The following is a 26275-nucleotide window of genomic DNA, read 5'->3' as shown; positions in this document are numbered from 1 at the left end:
TCAATATAAATATTCTTTTACCTCTCACTTTAAAAGTTATAGCATAATTTCAGATTAGACTTAATGTAAAACTTCAAAATATACAAAAGATAAATCTCTCATTCATTGATTCTTCAGCTAGAGATATCTATATATGACATGAACCTGTGTTGAGGCTCATATTTACTATAGGAAAAAGAAGCATTTACGCGGGCAAATGAGGAGTAAAGAGACGATCATTGCGATCAAAAATGACTTTGCTATAAAACGCATGATTAAAGTATGAAAAAAGTAACGCTAGCGAGGAGATATTGCATTCAACTAAAAACCAAACGACCATAAATATTTTGTGTTACTCCTAACGTCCATTATCATTTTTTAATTGAAAACTACATGTGTCAAACAAATTTTCATGAATGATAAATCAGTGACGGTATAGTCAATTCCGTAATAAAATTTACAACCCTGTCTCCATTCACAGTGCCTCCATTTATTGTCGATGTGGTCGATGCAGGTTTATCAAACAACTTTTTTTATTTTCGTTTCTTCATAGATTATAGTAGTACCTACTGCAAAAGATATATTCGTTGCCCATATTATAGATATAGTAAAAGGTAAATTCTTGATTGCTACTTATTGTTTTTAAAAAAGAGCTTGGAATATTTCATAAGTCACTAGCCATGATAACAAATATATAAATAATATATCCAAATTGTAAACTTTTTCCTTTACAAGAAATAAAATGGAATGTGCGTTTGTTCAGAGATGTGATATGCTTGTATTGAAAAAGGTAATGATCGTAGGCCACCAAACCTTTTCCAATTTTAAGGGACACTTTTTTCCTTGTTATTTGAAACTAAATAGGTATTTGTTTAAAAAAAAAATGAAACTAAATAGGTAAAATAAATGACATTTTGTTATACATAATATAGTAATATTACATAGTTATTGTGAGAGTATAAGCTTCCACATGAAAAAATTTAACTGAGACATGCGTACTAATCCACTTATCACTAATTAGTTTTAAGTTGGTAGCCCTTACGCGAGAGTTTATATTCTCACGGTTATATATATATTGGAAATAACATTTTTGTAAAAAGGTTACACAATACTAAGATAAGTAAACAGTATAAATTCAAAATAAACTTAAACAAAATTAAAATAATCAGTTTAAACAGAATATATCATATAATTTTATAATCACCCTTTGGCCTCTATAAGGCTGTGCAAAGGCATTGCGTTTGTTGACAAATAATTCAAGGAATACCAACTCATATCCTCTCCTTTGATAAAGTGTAGTCTTTTTTTTAGTCAAATTAATATCTAATCAAACACTTTGGTTTGGTATAATGTCCATTAACTCTTTGGTTCTTCACACTTTCCACTATATATATTAATATATACACACATTTATTGAGAGCAGAGCAGAGAGAGAGAGAGAGAGAGAAACAGAGAGCAATGGAGGTTGAGAAGACACAGGAGAACACTATAGGGGGAGAGGATGATGAGTCAAAGATCATCTACAGAGGATGGAAAGTCATGCCTTTCATCATTGGTACTAACTGATCCATATCATTTCTTAACTCTTTTTTTAATTTGCATGCAAACTCTGATCTTGAAACGAACAAGTCACCTAACAAGAGGAGTTTTATAAACAAAGTTGCTTAACGCTCCGTTTCATATTTTGTTAGGAAATGAGACATTTGAGAAGCTTGGAATAGTTGGGAGCTCATCGAATCTAGTCATCTACTTAACGACGGTTTTCAACATGAAGAGCATCACGGCGGCGACCGTCGTCAACATCTACGGTGGTACAAGCAACTTCGGCACCATAGTCGCCGCTTTCCTCTGTGACTCTTACTTCGGCCGCTACAAAACCCTTTCTTTCGCCATGCTCGCTTGCTTCCTCGTAACCACTTACTTCATCATCACACGAGTTTTTTAAAACACTAACTGATCTTACTGTTCCTGTCTGAAAGCATGAATCTCTTGTTTTTTGTTTGATTCAAAGGGTTCTGTAGCGATGGATCTAACGGCTGTGATTAACCAGCTGCATCCAGATAAATGCGCTAAGGAGATAGGAAGCGTGTGCAAGGGGCCATCCATCGGACAGATAGTGTTTCTCGCCGGAGCAATGGTTTTGCTGGTGATCGGAGCCGGTGGGATCAGGCCATGCAATCTTCCCTTTGGTGCTGATCAGTTTGATCCCAAGACTAAAGAAGGGAAGCGAGGGATAGAGAGTTTCTTTAATTGGTACTTCTTCACCTTCACGTTTGCTCAGATGGTGTCGTTAACGCTCATCGTCTATGTTCAGTCAAACGTGAGCTGGAGCATTGGTTTAGCCATCCCAGCTATCTTGATGTTACTTGGTTGCATCATCTTCTTCGCTGGCTCTAAGCTTTATGTCAAGGTTAAAGCTAGTGGCAGTCCTATTCATAGCATCACACGAGTCATCGTTGTTGCGATCAAGAAAAGGAGGTTAAAGCTCGTTGGTTCGTCTTCTGACGGTCTTTATAACTATATAGCAAAGGACTTCAAGAACTCGAAACTTAGCCATACAAAGCAGTTTAGGTACTAAACAAGTTAATCAATATGTTACATAACAAATGTCATTTTAAAATTCCAGTGCATCTTACACTTAATTTAATCTTAATATTTATTACAAAATACATTAATATTATAAAGAATTTTATTTATCTCAGATATTAAATAAAAACATAATTATATTCAATCAGTTTGTGTGAAAAACATGAAAGTGACACTATTTGCGGAAAGAGTATTTTTCTTCTGAGTTTTCTTGTGGAACAAGCATAAACGTTTTAGGTTTTTTTCTTAATTGGCAGGTGTCTTGACAAAGCGGCAATCCAAACACCAGACGACAAGCTGAACATAGATGGGTCACCAGCTAACCCATGGAACCTCTGCAGTGTCCAGCAAGTGGAGGAAGTGAAGTGCGTGATCCGGGTGCTTCCGGTTTGGCTCTCAGCCGCCTTGTTCTACCTAGCTTACATTCAACAAACAACCTACACAATCTTTCAGTCTCTTCAATCCGATAGACGCCTCGGTTCAGGATCTTTCCAGATCCCAGCGGCGACTTATACTGTCTTCTTGATGCTTGGAATGACAATCTTCATACCTATCTACGACCGCGTCCTTGTACCTTTCCTTAGAAAGTATACAGGAAGAGACGGCGGTATCACACAGCTTCAGAGAGTTGGAGCAGGCTTGTTTCTATGCATCGCAAGTATGATGGTGTCCGCAGCAGTAGAACAACACAGAAGAAATGTAGCTTTGACAAGACCGCCGCTAGGTTTTGCACCAAGAAAAGGAGCAATCTCATCCATGTCCGGTATGTGGCTGATCCCTCAGCTAGTGCTAATGGGTATCGCAGACGCACTAGCTGGAGTTGGTCAAATGGAGTTTTACTACAAACAGTTTCCAGAGAACATGAGAAGCTTTGCAGGTTCTTTGTATTATTGTGGGATTGGTTTGGCGAGTTACCTTAGCAGCTTTTTGTTATCGGCAGTGCACGATGTCACGGAGGGATCTTCTGGTGGGAACTGGCTTCCTGAAGATTTAAACAAAGGGAAGCTGGAGTATTTTTATTACTTTGTTGCTGGTATGATGACTCTAAACTTTGCTTATTTCTTGTTAGTATCACATTGGTACCGTTACAAAGATGTTGTGGTCAAAGACAAGGACATGGACAAGTCTTGTAATGAGTTTGATAAGGTTTCAGTGTAATAAAGATATGTACTTCTGCCTCTTTGGGTTTAGGAGTTTGAGTTGGCTCTGAGTCAACACCTTTAAACAAAACATTACATAAATCTCCTTCTTTGAATACTAAAGTAACACGACAAACACGGGCAAGACACGAAAGCAAAACGACACGTGCAAATGGAAGTAACTTGAGAAAGTTGAAGAGGGCAAAGAAAGCTTCTACGGTTCAAATAATAAAACAAACCTTTTCTAAAAAAAATGACAAATTTGATAACGCTACTGAATAAAAAAAATTACTATTCGTCGAGTTGTTATGGAACAAACAAAATCCAAGTAAAATATCAAAATAATAATTTCATCTAAGAACAAAAAAAAAACTGAAAGGCAAAACAGAATTGAGAGAATTCTGAAAGGAATAAGATTATAGGGTATTATTTATAAACAAATGAAAACTCAGGGGTATATGTGAAAGTTGAGGTGAAAACTAAAAGAAAAATATATATAAACAGAGAGAAAAGAAAAAAGGTTGCGACCTTGAAATCGCAGCCACCGTCGTGTCGTGTGATCAATATGCTTGGAGAGTAAGAAGAAGAACGCTGCTTCTCTCAATTTTGACGAGAAGACCATTGTTTTCAATCTCCCTTGAAGATTTTAGCAGGGAAAAACCAAAACCATAAGCTAGAGCTAGTCAACTTCACCGTTCTCCAGGTGCTCTATTGATCTCCCTTACGTCTCTCTTTCTTCTTAATCACTGGATTTAAGAAACGTTTTAAACGTCTGTGAGATTCGAATCAGATGTCAAAAGGCACATGCTTCTCAGCCTCGTGTTATATGTTATGATGCAGAACAAAGTATAGACCTTTTTGTATTCTAGCTTTGGATTTTGTATACTATTTCGAAGTGGGCTTATGGTTAACTTGTGAGTAAACAAGAAAGTTGGAGACTTTGAATTGTTTCAGACAAAGCTAGTTGTTGTAGTAATGTACAGAGTTTGGAGAAGAGCTGTAAAGTATTTTTTTTCAAAGTATGTTTGATAATCATTCTTCTGTAAAGTTTCAATTTTTGTTGCAGAGAAATGACACCGGCAAAGCAAATTAGCAAACTTTCAAGTTCAGCAAGATCCTTTATTCTCAATGGATCGAGATTAAGTGCAGCTAGTGGGAATTCTCGTGCACACACTGATGATGAACCTTTTGTCTCCAGACGCCAGCAGCTTAGGAACCAAGCTGCACACACTGGAAAAACACAGTCCAGTATTGTCCTCAATCCTTCTGTAGTTGCAAGTATATTACCAGGAGAGACAAGTAAGAAGAAGGTTGATGATTCTGCTCGGTCATCACAGTCTTCATCACATTCGGTTAGTTATGCATCAGCAGTCATTAAAGAGGAGGAGGAAGCTTCTTCAGCACCTTTTGGGGATCAGATTCTCAGAGCTGGTGTTAAAGCGGTAAACATTCTCTCTGATTTAGCAAACTGTAAGCTTCCTTCGTTTGATAGAGAAAGTGAAGTATCTGGACTATTACCAAAAGCCTTTATGGTGGATCCAACTCGGCCTATTACAAGCGTCAAGTCTTCCAACGTGAAAGCCAAAGCTTACCCTGGATCATCTTCAAAAGAGAGTAAAACTAGAAACCCTTGTCGCAGCTTCCAAGGGTCTAAGGAAGCTGCTCGAGGGCAGCATTGTAATACCAGACACGTTGTGGAGAATGTTTGCAGCGTTTTGAAAAGCTTCAGGTGGGGCCCTGCCGCTGAAGAGGCCCTAGAGAAACTCCGCACTGAGAAGAGGATTGTGATGAGTCCACGCCAAGCAAACCAAGTCCTTATGCAGATGAATGACTACGGCAAAGCTCTCGGTTTCTTCTACTGGCTAAAAAGACAACCTGACTTCAAGCACGATGACTACACCTACACCACTATGCTTGGTAGCCTCGGCCGCGCTAAACAGTTTGGCGCGATAAACAAGCTCCTAAACGAGATGGTTAGAGAAGGATGTCAGCCAACCACAGTTACATACAACCGTCTTATCCACAGCTACGGCCGAGCCAATTACCTGAAGGAAGCTATGAATGTTTTTAACCAAATGCAAAAGTCTGGATGCGAACCAGACCGTGTAACGTACTGTACACTCATAGACATACACGCTAAGGCTGGATTTTTAGATATTGCCATGGATATTCACCAGAGGATGAACGCGGCGGGGATCGAAACCGACACTTTCACTTACAGTTTGATAATCAACTGTCTTGGGAAAGCCGGGCGTTTACCAGCTGCGCACAAGCTATTCTGCGAGATGGTTGATAAGGGATGTGCTCCTAACTTGGTCACCTACAACATCATGATTGACTTGCACGCCAAGGCGAGAAACTACCAGAGCGCGTTGAAGCTTTACCGTGATATGCAGAGCGCCGGGTTTAAGCCTGATAAAGTGACTTATAGTATTGTGATGGTGGTGCTTGGACACTGTGGGTATCTAGAGGAAGCGGAAGGTGTATTCAAGAAGATGGAGGAGGAGAATTGGGTTCCTGATGAGCCGGTTTACGGGCTTCTGGTGGATCTCTGGGGGAAAGCTGGTAATGTGGAGAAGGCGTGGCGTTGGTATCAGGAGATGCTTCGTGCTGGGGTGTTACCTAATGTTCCTACGTTCAACTCCCTTCTCAGCTCCTTCCTTAGGGTTAATAAAGTAACCGAAGCTTCTGAGTTGTTGCAAAACATGCTGGCGTTAGGTCTACGTCCCTCTTTGCAGACCTACACGCTGCTCTTGAGCTGTTGCACGGATGGTAGGTCAAAGCTTGACATGGGCTTCTGTGGTCAGCTGATGGCGAGGACTGGCCATCCTGCGCATACGTTTCTCCTCAAGATGCCGTCTGCTGGTCCTGACGGCCAAAACGTGCGGAATCATGCGAAGAGCTTCTTGGATTTGATGCACAGCGAGGACAGAGAGAGCAAGAGGGGACTTGTGGACGCGGTGGTTGACTTCTTGCACAAGTCAGGGCTGAAAGAAGAGGCGGGGTCGGTTTGGGAAGTCGCGGCGCAGAAGAACGTTTTTCCTGATGCGTTGAGGGAGAAGAGCAGGAGCTACTGGCTTATTAATCTCCATGTGATGTCGGAGGGGACTGCGGTGACCGCGCTGGCTAGGACGCTTGCTTGGTTCCGCAAGCAGATGTTGGTCTCGGGATGTGGCCCTGCGAGGATTGATATAGTGACTGGTTGGGGGAGGCGTAGTAGAGTCACTGGTTCGTCGATGGTTAGACAAGCCGTTGAAGAGCTGCTTAGCATCTTTGGTTCGCCGTTTTATACTGAGAGTGGGAACTCGGGGTGTTTCGTTGGTTGTGGTGAAGCTCTCAACAGGTGGTTGCTGCAGTCTTATGTTGAGAGGATGCATTTGCTGTGAGCCTGTGAGTGTTGTTTGTTTCACATTTTAGAGTTTATTTCTTTTATTTATGATTTGTTTAGCTTGTAAGTCATAAGTTAAGGTTAGGGATAGATTTGAAACTGCTCCCCAGTCTTGTGTCCTCTTGCAATAAACTGTTAAATGAGGTAACAAAGTCCTAGATTTGTTTAGATACAGAATTATTATTTTCATACAAAATTAAATGCTTCCAAAAAGAGAAGAAGAAAATATGTTATAGACTTGCTTATGTACAATGGATAGAGAAGAAAAAATGGAGACGAAACCAGAGAAGTCTGCTTCTGTAGGAGGCACAGGAAGAGCACTTGTGGTGGAGCCAATGGTAAGGCACAAGAAGAGCACTTGTGATTGAGCTAATGGTAAGGAACTAGTCAAGTCTGATTAAGGGGGTGTTAGTGGGAGTTAGATTTATGATGATTGTTAGAATTTATAGAATCTAGTGTTATTGGTTTACGCATTTTCACATTTTCATTAAAATCTAGTGTTATTGGTTTCATGATTCAGTAATTCTATACACAATCTTTTGTTATTTAAAAAGTCTAGATTTTAATGATTCTTTAAATCTATTAAAGTTGGTGTTATTGGGATTTGTATTCTTCACCATTTAACTCATAACACAAGATTTTGAGAATACTACTTATATACCTTAGATTCTTAGAATCATTATATCAATGTATTTTCATAGAATTTCACAATGTACAAAACTCTCTACAACTCTTTCCAAATTTAACAAATCTCTTAACTTTTAAAATCAACAAACTCTATATAAATGTTACCCCCACTAACACCCCCTTAGGTCTAAATGGAGTTATACAGGCAAAATTGTAGATCTAATAAATTAGTTTATGGAGTTTATAGTTGTGTGACATAAATGAAGTATCAATGTAAGAACCAAGTGTCAGCATCTTACTTATATCTCACTGGACCTAATTAAAAAGATCATTAATGATCAATCCTTGCTTGATCAAAAAATAGTAAATCATCCTTTGCCATTTAGAGATCATTTGCTTTACATAATCATGTAGTCTCTCATCTATAGTTATATTTCCCAAATCATTTTCTTACTCATTTATGTAAATTGAATAAAAAAATATTAGATTCCTGACTTTTATATCACTAATAATAACTTACAAAATTTTCAAATTATGTTATTCTTAAAATTCATAATGATTTTTTCATATTTTTATTGAAATGGTCTCATTTAAGACTTCTATTTGACAATTTGGCTCTAAATGGTGACTGCGGTTTAAGCGGTGCGGGATAAACGGTTCAACTGCGATGCGGTTTTAACAGTTATAAAAACGTATAAATATATGGTATATGTAGAGATTTTTGTTACCGTTAACTGCGGTGCCGGCGGGACGGATTGTAAACATTCGAAGCCTTTATTTACCATCTTTTATTCTCCTTCCCCAGATCCACAAAACGACACCGTTTAAACCATCACCAGTCGACGCTCTTGGACCTTCGTCTTCCTCCTCCTCTTTTGTTTTAACCGATTTAGATTTCCACCACAATGCCCTAAACAAAAATCTCAAAATCAACACTTTCTTGAAAAAAAGAAAAAACCTAATTTCAATCTCTCTTTGATCTTCACCTTCTTCTTCAATGGGTTCCTCCTCCGACGCCGTCCCCGACCACGACGTCTCCGGCACCCACCACCCTCCCGCCGACGATACTTCTCCGGTCACCGATACTAAACCCCCCACGGAGGAAGCCACTACGCCGCTCAGGAGAACGAGGCCTTCGCGCGCTTGCACTTTAAGGACGCAGCAGCGGCTTCGGGAGCAGCAGGCGGCGGAGAGGAAGCTCAAGCAGCCTAAGAAGGAGTGTAAACGGAAGGAAGAGGTGGAGGATGGGAACGATCAAGAGGAGGAGGAGGAGGAGGAGGAAGATGATGGTGAGAGTCAGATGCAATGCGTTGGAGGAAGTTCTGGGAGAAACAAGATCGTTACTTCGCTTGTCTCGCCGCCGGAGGCTTCGCAGATGCCGCGGTGGAATCTTAGGTCTATGTGGGAACTTGCTTCGATACTCAACTTCTTGCATGTGAGCTCTCTCTCTTCTCTTCTCTTCAATTGTTTGTTAATAGCTGCTAATGAGTAGCTCACTCACTCACTCACTCTCAAGTTCTCTTTTTTTGTTGGTGGTGAAGGTTTTTAGACCGCTTTTGAAAATCAATGTGGAGTTTTCAGCGGAGGAGTTTGAGACGGCTTTGCTGAATCCTAACGATACTTTAAGTGATATTCATATTCCTCTGTTAAAGGTTGGTACTTTTTGTGTGCTTTCATCAGTCTTGTTGGTTTGCTTTGGTTTCTGTTAGTGTTAACTTCAATGTACTTCCGAGAGTTTGTCTCATTTACATGAACGGAGCTTGATGTACCGTACTTCTGGGCATGTTGGCTCTTATTAGTATAAGAACTAGTGATAACAGCTTCTATTAGCGTATTGAAATGGTCACATTCTGTTAAAGGTTAAGTCTTTCAATGTTTTTTGGCTAGCTTTTCTCGTACACACCTTAGAGGCTTGTGCTGCCCAGTACAGGATCACTTGAAAAGCTTTGTTGAGTCATTTTAGAGTTTATTTATTGAAATGATCATTTTCCTGGTTGATATCATGATTTTAATTGTTATGCATATTTCATTTGAATCTTTTTTTATGTGGATGATTTGAAATCTGATGTAATATGTACTTATGAATGTCCAAATTGCCTAGCAGTTTACCAATTTTTATTCTTTTCAACCTGCAGGCCATTCCTCCGGTAACTCGAATGGCCCTCACACGTGATACCTGGGTTACTGTCTTGTGCAGAAAAATAAGAGATTGCTGGCATTGGGTAATGATTGCCAACCATCTTTGTTCTGATATTGGAAATAGACTATTTGCATTACATCATGTTCTCACATGAACTTTGCCTACTTGTTTAGGTAGCAGAAGGGGACCTTCCTATTGTTGCCTCTCAAGGGTGAGTTATTATAATTTTCTGAATCTTATGGTAACTGTTTAGGAATCATTTATGAGATTGTTGTCTGAATCTTGTAGGCGGGAGACTGAAGTGTACAAATCTTTTGATCCAGCCATTCGTGTGGTGATTTTGAAAGCCTTATGTGATATTCGTGTTGAGGTATTGTTGTTGCTGTATGTCAATCTGTTTGCAATTGAAAATGAATTTTCGTTATGTTTTGGTCTATAAATGTTCACTATTAAGCTCTGGAGGCCAATGATTGACTTGAAAACAAGATCGTTATATCAATTACAGTTTCTATGTGTTTTCTGAATTTCAACAGCAAGAGGATATCAGGAGCTACATTGACAACTCTCTTAAAACTGGTGTCCATCTGTCAGCTTTTCGCAAAGATCGCGTTGGGGGTGATTCACATGGAGTTAATTTTTGGTATGTGGCAAATACAAAAGATCTAACCAGGACTCCACTGTTTGCATATTTCTGATAGCATCTGTCTGTTTTTAATTTAAGGTATGAGGATGATCCCTTAGTTGGTCACCGTTTATATCGGGAAATAAGGAAGGCAGAGGTGGTTAAGGCCAAAACAAAGGGCTCCAAGATTCTTCCTAACGTAACATACCAATGGGAAGCTGTTGCCACTAATTTCGACGAATTCCAGGATGTTTCTGTAAGTCTCTTCTACTACAATTAATGATTCTGAATTGCCAGATAAATTGCTTAGGACACTTCCATATGGCTGTATGTAGTTAATTTGCGCAATGAAATATGGTTGCTTTGCTCTGATGTGATTGTGATGGCTAGTGTTATCTATACACTCAAATATTAATCTTCTTTGCTTATGAAATTTCCCTCGGTTTGACTGTCAATTGATGTTTGCTTCTCTAAAGGACTACACTATTATAACAGACAATAGGTATAAGTTTTTATGTATGTACTGCTGATTGAGATGATGTGTCTCTTTGTTTTGCAGGAAAAGCTGAATTCAAGTAGTAGTAGAATTGAAGTTTCTCTAGGGAAGAAGTTAACGAGAGATATGCTTCCTGAGATTGAAAAAGAACACAAGGTTCCAATTTGCTCTCTGCTTTTTTTTTTTTTTTTTTTCTGTTTCTGTTTCACCTTGGTTACAGTATTCCACTACTGAACTAAGTTTGTGGCTGAATAATTCTTATCAATTGTCTTTTTTTTTTGTGTTCCTCTGTCAGAGGAAAGAAAAATTGTTGAAAAAACAACATAGACAGGCGCTTCTCCTTGATAACTGTTTGGTTGTCGACGGTCATGGTGCTGGCCGTTCTCTCCGTGATAGGAAACCAGTTAGATACACTTTTGGTAAGGTTTTCGAACTTGTTGGAAGTTCATGATGCCCGGTTAAATACGTTTTTTTTTGTATTTTTGCCTGATTAAACGTTTAATATTGTTGCAGATGATTATGATCAGTCGATAAATGAAGCTATCAAGATAACAAAGTACGCTCTTAGTGAACCATTTCTGCCCTTGATTTGCTTTAACATTTGTTATTTGGTGACTATTATTTTGTTGCCTCTTACATTCCGCTTGTTTTGGTAAATACTATCTCAGGATGAAACATCCATCACCAGAATCTTTTCTTCACAGAAGAGAATCAGCCAGATTGGAGGCTCCTGAGAATGGCAGATCGACAAGTTCAACCCACCCTACTGAGCCTGTGAACGATACAGCATATGCCAAATCTTCTGATTCTGCCGACTATGATGAGTTCGATGAGCAGAGAGATGAGTCCTTGGACAGAAGGCAAGACGCCTTACATTTTTCTTTCCACCTTCAGTCATCCCTCCAGAACTTTGGAGGGAATTTAGTCCGAACTAACTGAATATAATGTCGTGACAGGAACAGGCGCAGACAACGGTCCCAGCGATATTCAGCAACGGACTTTGTTGAAACTGTTTCAGACAATGATGTAGAATATGAAAGCGATGATGACATTGTTGGGGAAGCAGTTTATGATGAAGAATATATGAGGAAGCGTAAACAGAAGAAGTCTTCTAGTGGCTCTGAGGGAGAGGAAGTGGGAGATAAAGGAGATGAAGAGTACAAATGGGATGAAGACAATGCTGAGTACGAGGAAGAAGAAGAAGAAGAAGAGGAAGAGGAAGAGGAAGATTCTCTAAGTGATAGCGAAGAAGATAGTGATGAACCCCGAAGGGCTAAGAAAATGCCACGGAGAGAAACTAAGTCAAGATCAAGGTCAAAGGATTTGCGACCAGGCCTGAGACGTAGCAAAAGAGCCACAAGAATCGATTACCAACAATATGAGCTCTCAGAATCAGACAAAGAAACAACAGGAGCGGCAAAACGTAAGCGGTTGGTTGAGCCAGATGAACATTCTGATGAAACAGGGAATGGGGATTTCACCATGGGAAGTGAGGACTCTGAAGAAAATGCAAATGACCCTGAAACAAAATCTTCTGAAGAAGAAGTAAGAGAAGAAGAAAAGCCCAGAGAGGTCACCAATGACTATGCCGAGACGACAAATGGTGCCGAGAATAATCAACTTAGCAAATCAAACGGCACAGACCAAGAAGAAGCTGAGGGTGTAGTAGGCAAAAGGCGTTTCCTAGACCTAAACGAGCTTGCTCCTGTATCTGGTTTTGATGATGGTCCAAGTACTGTCTTGAAGGAAGATGATAAGGCAGACAGTTCATAAGACATGGAGACCTTTCTTCGTCTGAAAGCTCCATCTGGTCACCATTGTATGATATAAGCAATCTTTTACGAGTTTATTTCTGGTCAAACCCCATTTCCGGAGAAGTTAAACGGTAAGATATACTTCATTGGCTTGTTCTGCATTCAAGCATCTCTGCTCTGTTGTTGTCAACTTATTCAGGCAGCGGGTAAGAAGTGAAGTGGAGAATGTTGCAGAGAGGCCTAAGATGAAGTATGTGTAGATTAGGTTAGCATTTTTATCTTACCTTGAAAAAAGAAACAATGAAGAGGGTGAACCAGAGATTCCTAAGAGCTGTTTAATGTTGTGGAATTATTATGTGTACAATACAATCCACCTTTTCTAACTTTTGTATGAACACGTTCATGGTCTCTTAGGATTTTGGTAAAACTACGTACCTTTGAGACTTTGCCTTGTCCCATATCACATTCATGAGCTTTAAAATCCCATGATTCCATGAAGTTAGATCAATATGATTACACAAACATGTTCTTATCAATTATCACCATAGAAGACTCAAATATTGTCTTTCTTGTTACCATTACTAAAGGAACTCATATATTTCAAATTTCAATCGAAAAAGATGGCCTTCGCCAGACGAACAATATCTCTAGCTTTTGAATTTCGTTATCAACAATTTCATTATAATTTAATTTTATTAGGAAAATTTTAAAATAATATAATGAATTGTGATAAAGAAGTTGGAACCAAAGATGTGTCAAAATAAAGAAAAGTGGAATAATACTTATAATTAAAGAAATCATGCATATGTAATTTTTTATGAAAGATGAAGAATATTCATGCCTTTCTTGCCACACACGCTTCTTATACCTTCAAACCCATTTCTCCTAATCCCTTCCTTCTTCACAACACTCCCTTTGTAACTCTTATTACATGCCTCATTCTTCATCTTTGTTAAGAAAAGCTTTTAAATAACCAATACTAATCACTTCCTCTATTAAAAAGTTTTATTTAAAGAAAAATGGTGAGATCTTGCTCTTCCAAATCAAAGAATCCTTGGACAGATGAAGATAACACCTCCCAGAAGTTTGCATTTGCATCTGCATCTGCCTCCTCCAAGAACGGATCCACTCCTAAGAAAATAGGTTGCAGAAACATTTGTCTATTCATGATGTTGACATGATATATATACATGTGTGTGTGAACATATTTATAGGACTTAGGAGATGTGGGAAGAGCTGCAGAGTGAGAAAGACTGATAATGCAGGAGCAGCTAAGCATGAGAGCTTCACTCCTGAAGAAGAAGATCTCATCATCAAGATGCATGCGGCAATGGGAAGCAGGTTGTGTTATATATATCTTGAATTACTCAAAATAGATTTAACAGATTCTGATGATCTTTTTTTTTGTCTGGATTTAGATGGCCACTTATTGCACAACATCTACCAGGAAAGACAGAAGAAGAAGTGAAGATGGTTTGGAACTCAAAACTAAAGAAGAAACTGTCTCAAATGGGAATAGATCATGTCACTCACCGTCCTTTCTCTCATGTCCTTGCTGAATACGGCAACATCAACGGTGGTGGTGGTGGTAACCTAAACCCGAATCCCATGAACCAAACCGGATCTCTTGGACCTAATCCCTCTCTCAACGAAGATTCTCATCAACAACAACAACAACAATCAAATGATTCAGGAGATCTCATGTTTCATCTACAAGCAATCAAGCTTATGACTGAGTCATCAAACCAAGTCAAGCCAGACTCTACGTTTATGTACGCCTCTTCCTCTTCTTCTAACTCGTCTCCTCCGTTGTTCTCTTCAACTTGTTCTACCATAGCTCAGGAGAATTCGGAGGTTAACTTCACCTGGTCTGACTTTCTTCTTGATCAAGAAACCTTCAATGAAAACCAACAGAACTTTCCTGATCAAGAACTAGACAACTTGTTTGGTAATGAGTTCTCTGAGGCAGAAGCTGTAGCTACAATGGCTAATACATCAGCTCCAGATGCTCAAATGGAAGAGGAGTCTCTAAGCAATGGGTTCGTTGAGTCGATTATAGCTAAAGAAAAAGAGTTGTTCTTGGGATTTCCAAGCTATTTGGATCAGCCTTTCCATTTCTAGTTTATCTTATCTTTCTTCTTCTTCTTCTCAAGTCTCAACTACTAAATAAAGAAACAATGTAATAAAGAGACAGTTGGTTTATCTTTATTATAATGGAGAAGCAAAAAAAAATAGAGAAAGAGATGAATCTTATTCATTTTATTTTGGGGGTTCAAGAAATCTTATAAATGTTGATTTTTCATTACCTATTATTCATATGATTATTTCTATAAAATCGAAATGAGAAAGATCATTTCAAAAAAGAAAACATAAATCAAAAGATTCAAAGAGCAAACTTGGACTTGAGATTGTTCACAGTTGCATCATCAGTCCTAATGATAAAACAGAGGATACTCTGTTTTGTAAATATTCAGTGATTCATTCTGGTCTTTGTCAAAGCCTCTTTTGACGTCTCTTTTACTATTTTACTCAGTTTTCTCAAGTAAGCACTCTTCTCTTCATAACTCCATACACAAGTCCATCAAGGACTTCCTATCCAATCTAACCCGTCTCTTTAAATAATGAAGTCCATCTTGGACTATCCTGAGCTGAGTCAGAAAGAGGAATCCCAAAGAATATATTGCTTATCTCCTTTTGCAAGACTAAGTGTTTTATCATCAACTGACTCCCCAGAGGCGCCTTTCGTGTTAAAAGTCTTCATTCTCTGGCAGTTCTGAGTACTTGATCAGGCTCCAGGGTAGTGCACATGGTGCAAATGCTCATGGTCCCATATTTTTTTATCAAATTCTCTTTATACATTTTAGATTTTTCACACATTTTAATAAAACACTTAAAATTTGCATAATTTTTTTGTTATCTTTTCCCATAATTTTAAACCAATAAAAATTCATTAAATACAATTAAGATTTTTGAAATTTATAATTAGTTAAATAAAACATGCATTGAAATTTGAAAATACAAAAAATAGATTTTTTTGAACAAATTTTTTCTCTAAAATATGTAACTTTATGAAACCGAGAGAGTATATAGCAACGGTCCGATTTTAAAATTTTGTTATTGTCTTTAGAAAAAAAAAAATATGGCATAGGGTCTATCTAATTCTTGAGCCGGCCTGTACTTGATATGAGATAACTCAAAGGTTCTTTGATTGAATGAGACTCTAGGAGAATGAGTAGGGGCAACAAAGAAAGAGTGGTTACAATTTTTGAGGTCGAAGAACTTTGCAAACTGGTTAGAGAAGAAGAAGCTAGGAGTCCTGGTCCCATTCAAGGATATAATAGATTAAGAAGTGTGGGAATGTTCCAAGTTCTTGAAGGAACGGTCAGACATTGTTGTGACTGCAAAATGCTTATCATGAAGATAGAGGCAACCACAGTGACAATTAGCAGGAGCAAAGCATGAAAGTTTGAGATTGTGGCAGAGAAGAAAAACAGAGGTTGTGTAATTGACCTGACCATCATTATTATTTCTGTTTCTATTTTTGGAATGGGAAAAAAATTGAACTTAACTACAAATTTAGAAATGGTTTATAAAGTTCTATGTTCTGCATTTTAGTTTTTTTTCAGAGAAATCCATGTAAGCACAGATAGACTTAACTACGCCTAACTATCATCTATAAGAAAACAAAAATCCACCAAAAAGTCAGAGTGGCTAACATTACATTATTATGGAACTAAAGGTGATCCTGATAAGATATTCGATGAACCACATACACACATTTTAGCTTATCCCAAAAGATAAGATATAGAAAAGCCCCATAAGTCACCAACCATTGATTGAGATGGGCCACATGAGAGTCTCACAACTTCTTTTAACTTACATACCACATAACAAACCACACACAGGGAGCAGAGTTTTACAAACAATACAAACAATACAAAACATAGATGATGAAGAACCCCCTAAACAACAGTTCGTCCATCTCTAAAGCCCCTTCCTCTGTTGTTATTGTTCTTTTATCCCCTGATTATTTTTTCAGACAAAATACATAACAGTTTGACAAAAGTAAGGCTTAAAGAAAGATAAAAATACAGACTTTAAACCTAATATGTACTACTAGAAGTCTAGAACAGAGAAACAAAGAAAGTAGCAAAGTCTTGTGGATTCACCTTGGCTTTTTAAGTCTAAGCAACTCTGATGATACTGCTGTTGCTGTCTCCGTCGCTGAAGCTTGGCATCATGGTGAAAGCCGAACGTCTTGAGTTGGATTGTTCGTTAAGATTAAAGGACAGAGAGAGGTTGAGAGAAAGCGGAGCAGGAACTGCAGCATCTGTGTTTAGATTGAATGCAGGACTTGCTTGGAAGGTTACTGGTACCGTCCGTGGTGCCTTCTCAGTTCTTGTCGGCACTGCAACTTCAGGAAAAACTTGATGTCCAGAGCTGATGTTAGTCTCGGGTAGTAATAAGTTGTCCTGAGCATGATGATCTTGCTCCATGTGCACCATTCCTGTAACCTGATAAAACCAATCACACCTAACTGTTACACACTCTTTGTTTATATACATAATAAAATTTGTAAAAACTCAATTAATCACTTTCTAGCACAGCTTTAAAACATATATTCCCAATTTGAACAAAACCATTGTCAAATTTCATTCTATCCTTTAGTTCCAAACATATATTCCCAATTTGAACAAAACCATTATGAAAAATCATTCTATTTTTTAGTTCCAAAGAGGAAATACTAAAAATAAACTTCTTTAGAGAACAAGTTGTTAAAAAAGGAAACTTTAGTAATTAATACTGAGTAATAAAGGAAAGAACTCTCAGAAAGCTATTCACACTAAAGTACACCTATACACAATCATCTTATGCTTAGCTTAATTAAAATGATTTAGGATTAGATTAGAGGTTTTACCGTCTCGGTTGTGATGTCGAAAAGGCTAGATCTTCTCCGGCGACGGTTGAGATTGGTCCGGCGGAGGAAGTACTTCTGAGCGTGGCTAGCTACCTGAGTAGGAGTCCTGCTCTTGACAAAGTTTCTAGAAATCCCTTTCCAATCTCCTTTCCCTACTTTCTGCAGACCAAGCAAGAACCTCTTGTGCTCCTCCTCAGTCCATGCTATTCCTGTTTTGTCCAACCAAACCATAGATTAGCTCCTTAACAACAAATCAATCAACGAACTTTTTCATTCAGACAATCCAACATGCACAGATTCAATCACAATCTGAGGCTTAGAGTACCTCGTTTCCTCTCGCGGTTCCCGCCGGAGGACGACGGAATCTGGAGAGTTTCATTGGCGGAGGCGTAACCGGCGGCGTCTCCGTCTCCGATCTTGGGGATCTCTTCCTCCGGAGGAGAAGACTTCTCGTAATCAGAGAGATTGTTCAAACTCACGCACTTTCTCATCGGATCGACCACGACTCTAACTCCGAACAGCATGATCTCTCCTTTCTCACCGCCTCCGGTCTCCGACGAGCTACTAACGGCGGCCATTTTGAATGCTTTTTTTCCGATTTTGCCCCCTTGCGTCTGTTTTGGTTTTTTATTACAACTTTCTCAATCTCTTTAGAACCGTACAGATAAAGAGACGTAGGTGTGAGTGGATCTGAGCTTACTTCTGTTTATTTTTATAAACGTGTCCGGAAGCCACGTGGCTCGTTTCGAAACAAGATTTATTACACTGTTGTACGTGTCTGGATTTTATTTGTTTGTCACTCGTTTCCTGTGTGACGTACTTGTCTCTCTATATTTATCTTCCTTCCTTTTGGATTTATTTATTTTTATTTGGATATATTCTGCTTAATGACTCTCTCTCTTTTTTTTTTTTTTTTGTTTAATCAAATTGAATGAGTATCGGTCATAAGTCGCTCTCAACTTAACAAAAGTACTGTTTTGTAATAAAAAATCTTTTTTTTTTTTCAAATATTATCAATATAAAATGAGAAAAGTTGGTAAATGACATATGCCGTAATGCGCATGAAATTCTATTGTTAGAGTTTAATTATGATTTTGAATGGTAGATCTTCAATCTTTTCAATGTATAAACAGTATGAACGTGTTTAATATTGTAAAGTATCCAGAAAAGAAAACCAGTTGTGTATAATGGCTCTTTTATTTGTAGCCATTAGTCTTATGATATATGGTTTGTCAGAATGAAAATTTGCTGATATTTTCACTGTTTCATATAATATTGTTCCAGCTTTTTTAAGTACTCTTTTATAATGTGATGTTAGTATTAGACGAATCTGGTCAACTCAGTGCGATTCCCAACTACATCCAACGTGATTTACCTTTTTAAATCATTTCTTGTTTAAGTTATAATCTTTTGTTGCTTGTATGATTTGTTGCCTCAAAAACCCAAGTCAGTTAGAAGAATACTTCATCTCAGTCTCATCCTCATATGATATATCCAATCCAATTAAATCCTCCAATCTCTTTGATTGAAACATTTCTCCTGATATATATTGAAATTCTAACCAGAATGATAGACTGATGAGAAGGATATTCCAGTTTGTGGCATCAAAATATGTTGATGACAAGATGGGGCCATTGGACGCACATGACATCTTGATCTACTTTAATATGTGTCCATTCTTTTCTTGTTTGCCCATCAATTGCCTTTTTAAGTTGTAACTTATCTTGCAAGTTGTTTACTTAAACTATATGTAATGATTGATTAGAAGAATGACCAAAATATGAATCTCCTCACATCGCAAACTAAAACTATGGGTTCACACTTTTAAATTAATAATCGATTAAATCGACTAATTAATTAAATTTCAACAGATTAATTAATTTGAGAGCCGGATTTATGATTTTTATCTTATAAAAATAAACTTATACAAACTGAGTTTAACCACATTCTTTAATATAAAATGAAGAAAGAAATGGACTCACAACTTCTGTAGAATGGTGATGCTGAATAGGTTTTGACTTTTTAAAATAAATAAATAAAATATAAATTTTCATAGGAATTATTGTACTCATAATCGATGTTGATCAATTTGTTTTGTTAGAAATTCAACCTAGATATTCTAAACCAAATTTTTACACTTTTTAGTGCTCATAAGACTTGGCAATTATGGAGTCCCTAATGATGCAAGTGCTATTTTCAGTGTACTAACTAGTACTAAATATAAAATGCGTTAACACTATGCAAGAAAAAAAGAAAAGAGTAACATAATGTTTTTTTTATATAAATCGGAGTTATGAAGAAAAAAAAACATTGTGTAAGTTTCAAAAGAGTTATATGTTTTTAACTCAAGAGTTATTAACTTGTTTTTCCTTTTTTCTAAAACGTTATTTCCCATAATTTCTAAACCAAATAGGAATATTTATCTAAAGAGGTTTACTTTTATTCTGGTGGTTTTTACTTCTAACGTGGTGTCATGATCACCCCATTCAAGTTTAGACATGGGGTTCAACAACATGGATGTTAAAAATATACAAATAAGTCTCCTAATTTATTAATAATCAAAGATTTTCATGGAAAAGGAAAAAGGAAAGGAAAAGCACAAATATTGGCCAGGAATGAAAGCCACCACCATTCGCCTTTTGTTGATTGCACACAAAGATGAAGTTAAAAAGTTGTTTAAAGCCACTAAAAAGATGACTTTTCTCCTTTTAATTTAGCTTTAGCCAATTTGCATGAGTTTGTGACTTTCCTTAAGTCAGAATTTTAGAAGAGCGTGGATCATGAGTGAGCACAATATTGAACTTAACAAAAATAATATTTGTTCAATCAGGAATTTCTTTAAAACAGATGATGTTGCACTCCCCATTTAACAAGCCCAAGCCCTTTTATGAGTTTCAGAGAGCATCATAAGAACATAGGCTGTTCCCCACACACAGCAACAATAAGACAACAATGACTCATACCAAGTTTTAGAATACATTATAACATATTACACTGATGAAAAGCACTTGTCAGAAGATTATGAAACCATTTTCTATATGTTAACAACATATCACCATATAATATAGATTATCTATAGCAGAAGAAGATAACTGTGGCTTATCCTCAAAAGTATCTTAAGTATCTAAGAGATAAGAGTAGGTTATTATAAGAGAATTCTGATACGGAATTGGCAGTGGTTGGTATAGTCTTTTTTTTACCACTAAGGCAGCCTAAACAACACTCATCAATAAGTGTTTGTTTGGACCGATGTATGGTCATGCTAACTAGCGTTCAGAAAACATAAACACAAGATGGTTTTAAGTTTTAACCCATCAAAATTTTGTATTCTTTTTATTTTTGATCAAAAACAAAATTTTATATTCTTTTTTCTTTTTGTAATAACAAGGTTGACCACTGTTAGAGTTGATCCAGAAAAAATAAACAATAAAACAATTTTATATATGACTTGTCCAAGTGTATAAATGAAAATTTATGAAATTAATCATGTGAGTGTTAATTAATATAGTTTTAATATCTGTTCAAAAACACGGACGCATAGTCCAATGCGGTGCAACTACTCAGTCGATTAATCAGACAATTAACCAATTAATCACTGTTAAACCGATTTTTAGCTGTCTAAACCTGATAAAATTTGGACTACTGGGCTTATTTTGAAACCCAGTTGCAAGCTATGAAAATAACTCTGAACGCCTATTCTCATCAGCTTTCCTTCTTATACTTTACCGAAGTGGAACTTTACTTCATGTGTGTTTTTATTAAAAAAAATTGTTTAAAATTAAATATGACATATCCGATGTTCAAATACATGACCTTATACACCATAGTCATCTTCAAACACCAATACACCACCGCATATGTAGTTGTTTATGCATATATTATTGTCTATATAAACATACTTTAATAAAAAATAAAATAAGACATTCACTTATGCTAACAATTAACTTTTGTTAAACTAATAAATATAATTTTCAATAATAACATACAAAAACCTATTATATTCTAAAATATTTATATTATATATTTAATTAAAATATTTTAATAAATAAAATAATAATTAAAACTAATTCTCATTAATCTCTGATTTTTTGGTAGTTCGATAGATCCGGAATCGCCGTCCGACTAGCGTTTAACATAGTTCCGAACATGGATTTTAATAAATGGTTTCTAGTATAAGTACATACAAAAAATAGTATATACTTTATAGAATTTTGTTTGGTTTTCTGTTTTTTTTTTCTTTTCACTGAAAAAAATATAGCAACGGGCAAACCGGGAAACCGCATCGTCGTTTTACAGAAAATGTAAAGAGAAGGACGAGAGAAGTTGGGGGTTCCCGTAAAAGGGGTAAGAAAGTAATTAAGATCTCTTTCAGTTCCTAACAGACAGATTCTGGAAAGCAAAAGGCAACAAACAAAACACAAAGGGGAGAAAGAAAAAAAACACCAAACCACCTTTTTTCTTTTTCATTCGTTCCTTTCTTCTTCTTCGCGACTTCTGTCGGGGACAAAAAAAAAAAAAAAACCTCTCCGCAACCGCATTCTCAGAAGACCTAATGACTGACCCAGAGGTAAAAAAATCCAATCTTTAAACCCTAACCCTCGGCCGAATTGAAAAAACAAAACCCAAAAGTTTGCTACTTTCTCTGTTTCTCTCTTACAAAGGATTGTTCTTGTCTCTGATTTCGTTTATGGATTTATTTGTTTTGATCTGAATCAGTGTTTTTGGATGTGGGTTTTGTCCTGTCTTTTCTGGGTTGTTTGCAATTTGAATTGGTTCATTTTCCTTTTTTTTAGCAGAGATTAACCGCATTGAAGAAGGCTTACGCGGATACGATACTGAACACGGCCAAGGAAGCGGCGGCACGTGTGATGGTTTCAGAGAGGAGGGCTCGTGGGTATCAGCAGGAGCTTGTGGCGGTTAGAGACGAGGCTCTCCGTACGTGTCTAAGGCTTAAGCAGATGTATGATTCCAAGGTAATAGTTACAATGCTTATTCTTAATTGTTTTATTATTCTTAATTGTTTTAATTAGTTTTTGCTTGTTGTACTCACTTGCTATGAGATGGATTTGATGATCTAGCTTCTAGACATTTGTGAGCTTTAATTAAATCTTTGATAGTGTTTTGTTTTGCTGCATTGAAAGTGTCATTGAGAATTGTTTCTCTTATGTACTTAATTGATAATAAAGGTCAAAGAGGCAGAGATGATGGCTTTAAGCAAGCAGCAAAAGATTGAAGAACTTGAAGCTCAACTTGGAGAAGCTGAAGATATAGTGGGAGAGCTAAGGATGGAGCTGCGAGAGTCTCGTTACCAGCTTGAGAAATTGATAAATAGTCATCAAAGCAACGAGGAGGAAAACAAGCCAATAAATGAAGTGGTTTCTTTAGCGTGTGAGGACTCTAGTAACCACGAGAGAACGGTTGTGGCTAGTGGGATCATCAAACCACATTCGAGCGACAGAGATATGAGTATCAACAGGTGTTCTTATAAAGAGAATAAAGATCCTTGCAACCATACTCTTCCTTCCATACTGACCAGACGCAGAGATGCTGATGCGTTAGAAAAAGGAGATTGTCCTAATGCGGAAGAGAAGGAGCTACTGACTACATCTTTGTCGCCTTCAGAGAAAGAGTATGTCCAGTTCACAGTCAAGAGGAAGCGTAAGAAGGATGAAAGAAGCGGCAGCATTAGCCCTGAAGGAGGAAGCTCCTCCTCGCAAGAAGACGATGAGAGCAGAAACAGAAGACAAAAGACTGGAGAGAAAGACAATGTGTACTTGGACTCCTTCAACACTGAATCATCATCTCGTGATAGTCGTCGTGTTGCTCAGGTCGCTCGTCAGGTTAGTAAATCTAAACTTAATGTTTGTTTCTTCTAGCTGTGACAGCAATGTTTTGACCATCTATTCTTTGTTGGCGGCGCAGCTTTTACCATTCACAGAGAAGATACTGTCGCAGGAGAACCAAAGTGATGATGTTTCTTGAGTCGCAAGTAATCATGGAAGGTCCTATTCTATCATCAGTTGCATTTGATCTCTCTGAATGGTTGATTAGCGAAGTTAGCTGAAGTAGTAAGATTGTTAACATCAATACACATTGTCAGCTTATAGACTAATGGAAAAGGCTAGTTTTGAGTCGTTTATTTAGATTCCTTTAAGCATTCGTTTTGCTCGGTTGCTTGGGGAGAGAGAACTTGAAGAAGCTTCCTCAATAAACGAAACATACTAATGTTACAGTAATATGTAACCTTCCGGCCAAGCTTTCACAAGATGGTTGATGATTAGTAAAAATAAATAAAATAAAGAAGCAAATCAAAAGAATTCATTGTTGTTCACGAACACAAGGTTTGACCAGCAGGGCCGGGCCTGATACAAAGCATATCAATTGTCAAGCATGTGCTTCTAACTTTAAAATATTTACTTAAGGGACAATAAGTATCAAAAAAACTCTGATAGCAGTGCTGGTAATGATTCATTTTAGAGTTATACATGTTGCAAGTTCGAAACCAAGTGCTTCATTTATATTTTCCTAACAATTTTTTTTTTTAAAATGGGCCAAAATTATTGTGACAGCTTGAGGGCCAGTCAAAGTCAATCCCGGCTCTGTTGACCAGTGACCACAGAAACACGCTTTAGAGTATGAAATGTTTGTGTATATTATTATAACACAACAGAGAAATTGTGTAGCTAATTTTGTGGCTAACTACAGTTTTTTTTTTGTTGTTGTAAATATAGGGTCAAAAGATAACAAATATGTTGGATTGTAAATGTGGGGTCAAAGTAAACAAATATGTGAAACTAAATACGTCTTTTGGAAATAAAAAGATATAAATATATGGTAAAAAAGAAAAAAATGTGAGAAACCAAATAAATCTGTCATAAATAAATTTTCGGTCAAAATGTTTTTGGGATAAAATTTTTGAAAATAATAAATACTAGAGTTAAACATGCGCACTTGCACGGGTATATTTTATCTTTAAAAGTAATATTTAAAACATAAAATAATTTATAAAAATATATGTTATATATTAAATTCAGTTTTTGTATATAATATTAGTTTGAAAATTTTATATTTAGTGATGGAATTTTTTTTAATGAAATTTTACTATTCATATATTATTATCCACTTGTTATTTTTTTTATTTAAAAATGTAACAGCACATTAAAAAGTTAATCCCAAAATATTTAGATATTAACCTTATTTACATTAATCCCAAAATTAATAATATATTTAGGTTAATTTGGTAAGTTACTAATTAAATGGTCTAACTGTGACTCTTATATAAGAAACAAATTTGTGGAGTCAATATGTGGTTAAATGAAACAAATCTATGAAAAAAAGAAAAAAAATGTCTGTAAAAAATAAGTCAATATGTGATTAAAAGAAAGAAATATTTGGGACACTAAATTCATTATACTTTAAAATTTTTGGTCACCTATATATTCTATAACTTTTCATAGTCTCTTCATTTCAAAGATCTATCAGTATTCTATTCAATATACTAGAAGCAAAAAAATAATAGAGAAAAAGCAAAGATGGCTAAAGCGACTTCTTCACTTGTTGTCCCCATCATCTTCCTTGTGATGTTTCTTTCAGGTGTACATTTATCTAATGTTTTATTCAAAATAATATATTCAACATTTTCTATCACAAAAATTACTTTATTTTCTGTTCAAATCTATGGTACATACTTCAAATGTTGTAGATTTTTAATTTATTGTTATATTAGCCTTAACTATATTTACTATTTGTGGTTTACTCATAGAAATATTCGAAAATGATTAACTGTATTTTTTCTTCATTAGCTAATATATGATCTTATGTTATAGTTCCGGGTTTTGATATCTCTCAAATCTGAACAACTTATTAAGCAAAAAAAAAAGTCTGAACAAATTTTATTTACTTAAAGTTAAAACCGACCTTGCATGATATAGTTTCGCAGAATATGGGGGGACGAACATGTGTGGCGGTTATTGGAACGAATTGCGTGAATTGCAGAATCAAGTGCTACAACAATTATGGAAATCTTGCAACTGCCTACTGTGATCGCTCGGGAGGTAGTCCTCAGTACTATAGATGTCAATGTACCTTTCCTTGCGGGCCTCCAAAGCATTTGAACCAAAACAAAGTATTTTAAAATGATATCTTCTTCAAAATGTATAAGCATGAATCCTAAGTTAAAATATCACAATTTATAGTTGCTACAGTTATCATTATATAATAATTTTATTTCAGATTGGACCCAAAGCTAAAATTCGTTTTCCTTGGATGTTATTGTGGGTGGTTTATTCAATCTGAAATTTAATTTAATTTTATAAAATAATAGATCATCTATTATTTAAACATAAAATTTACAATGCACTTTCAAATCCAGTTTTATTCAACTTGTAATTTAAAATATACAAGATTTGCACCCACGCAAAGATTGAAAATATTTTTAAACAAAATCTAATTTATTAGTTTAAAATCTATTTTATTTAATGATAGAAGTTGTCATTTAAATTTTGGATTCTTTCATAAATGTTACAATAATATAACAGACTACTTAAGAAATGTAAACTAACTACTTAAACTAGTTGACAAAAAGAACTACTTAAACTAAACCAACCTTGCTAATATAACTAAACCA

The 26275-nt window shown here is 36.4% G+C and overlaps 6 protein-coding genes across 9 annotated transcripts; 5 read left to right on the top strand and 1 right to left on the bottom strand.

Moving 5' to 3' along the window:
* The first annotated feature begins 118 nt into the window (after positions 1-118).
* LOC103835876 (protein NRT1/ PTR FAMILY 2.9) lies at positions 119-3806 on the top strand. Its single transcript, XM_009112063.3, has 5 exons — positions 119-843; positions 877-1534; positions 1671-1888; positions 1991-2550; positions 2823-3806. The coding sequence occupies exons 2-5, from the start codon at positions 1438-1440 to the stop codon at positions 3721-3723; spliced, it is 1776 nt and encodes a 591-aa protein (XP_009110311.1). The 5' UTR covers positions 119-843; positions 877-1437; the 3' UTR covers positions 3724-3806.
* A 376-nt stretch (positions 3807-4182) lies between these two features.
* On the top strand, positions 4183-7281 carry LOC103835875 (pentatricopeptide repeat-containing protein At1g18900). Of its 2 annotated transcripts, none has more exons than XM_009112061.2 (2): positions 4183-4407; positions 4771-7281. In XM_009112061.2, exon 2 carries the CDS (start codon positions 4775-4777, stop codon positions 7088-7090), a length of 2316 nt encoding a protein of 771 aa, XP_009110309.1. In that variant the 5' UTR covers positions 4183-4407; positions 4771-4774; the 3' UTR covers positions 7091-7281. The 2 variants fall into 2 exon arrangements, with proteins under 2 accessions (XP_009110309.1, XP_009110310.1); XM_009112062.2 differs by having other exon boundaries at positions 4221-4407; positions 4753-7281.
* Positions 7282-8498: 1217 nt separating this feature from the next.
* On the top strand, positions 8499-13174 carry LOC103835874 (DDT domain-containing protein DDR4). Of its 2 annotated transcripts, none has more exons than XM_033277280.1 (12): positions 8499-9154; positions 9261-9371; positions 9855-9941; positions 10033-10070; positions 10148-10229; positions 10393-10499; positions 10581-10737; positions 11041-11133; positions 11273-11396; positions 11491-11533; positions 11646-11837; positions 11940-13139. In XM_033277280.1, exons 1-12 carry the CDS (start codon positions 8717-8719, stop codon positions 12748-12750), a joined length of 2283 nt encoding a protein of 760 aa, XP_033133171.1. In that variant the 5' UTR covers positions 8499-8716; the 3' UTR covers positions 12751-13139. The 2 variants fall into 2 exon arrangements, with proteins under 2 accessions (XP_033133171.1, XP_033133170.1); XM_033277279.1 differs by having other exon boundaries at positions 8505-9154; positions 11934-13174.
* Positions 13175-13427: 253 nt separating this feature from the next.
* Positions 13428-14993, top strand: LOC103835873 (transcription factor MYB35). The gene is made up of 3 exons (XM_009112060.3): positions 13428-13874; positions 13946-14072; positions 14150-14993. The coding sequence occupies exons 1-3, from the start codon at positions 13751-13753 to the stop codon at positions 14850-14852; spliced, it is 954 nt and encodes a 317-aa protein (XP_009110308.1). The 5' UTR covers positions 13428-13750; the 3' UTR covers positions 14853-14993.
* A 1433-nt stretch (positions 14994-16426) lies between these two features.
* Positions 16427-18346, bottom strand: LOC103835872 (transcription factor MYB1R1). The gene is made up of 4 exons (XM_009112058.3): positions 17975-18346; positions 17650-17858; positions 16901-17245; positions 16427-16754 (listed from the first exon to the last, which is right to left on the bottom strand). The coding sequence occupies exons 1-3, from the start codon at positions 18225-18227 to the stop codon at positions 16916-16918; spliced, it is 792 nt and encodes a 263-aa protein (XP_009110306.1). The 5' UTR covers positions 18228-18346; the 3' UTR covers positions 16427-16754; positions 16901-16915.
* Positions 18347-18593: 247 nt separating this feature from the next.
* LOC103835871 lies at positions 18594-25829 on the top strand. Of its 2 annotated transcripts, none has more exons than XM_009112057.3 (5): positions 18594-22216; positions 22446-22622; positions 22836-23489; positions 23572-25242; positions 25581-25829. In XM_009112057.3, the coding sequence occupies exons 1-4, from the start codon at positions 22202-22204 to the stop codon at positions 23629-23631; spliced, it is 906 nt and encodes a 301-aa protein (XP_009110305.1). In that variant the 5' UTR covers positions 18594-22201; the 3' UTR covers positions 23632-25242; positions 25581-25829. The 2 variants fall into 2 exon arrangements, with proteins under 2 accessions (XP_009110305.1, XP_009110304.1); XM_009112056.3 differs by having other exon boundaries at positions 22443-22622.
* Positions 25830-26275: the final 446 nt, after the last annotated feature.

This window comes from Brassica rapa, chromosome A08 (assembly GCF_000309985.2).
Source record: "Brassica rapa cultivar Chiifu-401-42 chromosome A08, CAAS_Brap_v3.01, whole genome shotgun sequence".
In the NCBI taxonomy this organism is placed as follows: domain Eukaryota; kingdom Viridiplantae; phylum Streptophyta; class Magnoliopsida; order Brassicales; family Brassicaceae; genus Brassica; species Brassica rapa.
This window is presented reverse-complemented; position numbering and strand designations above follow the sequence as displayed.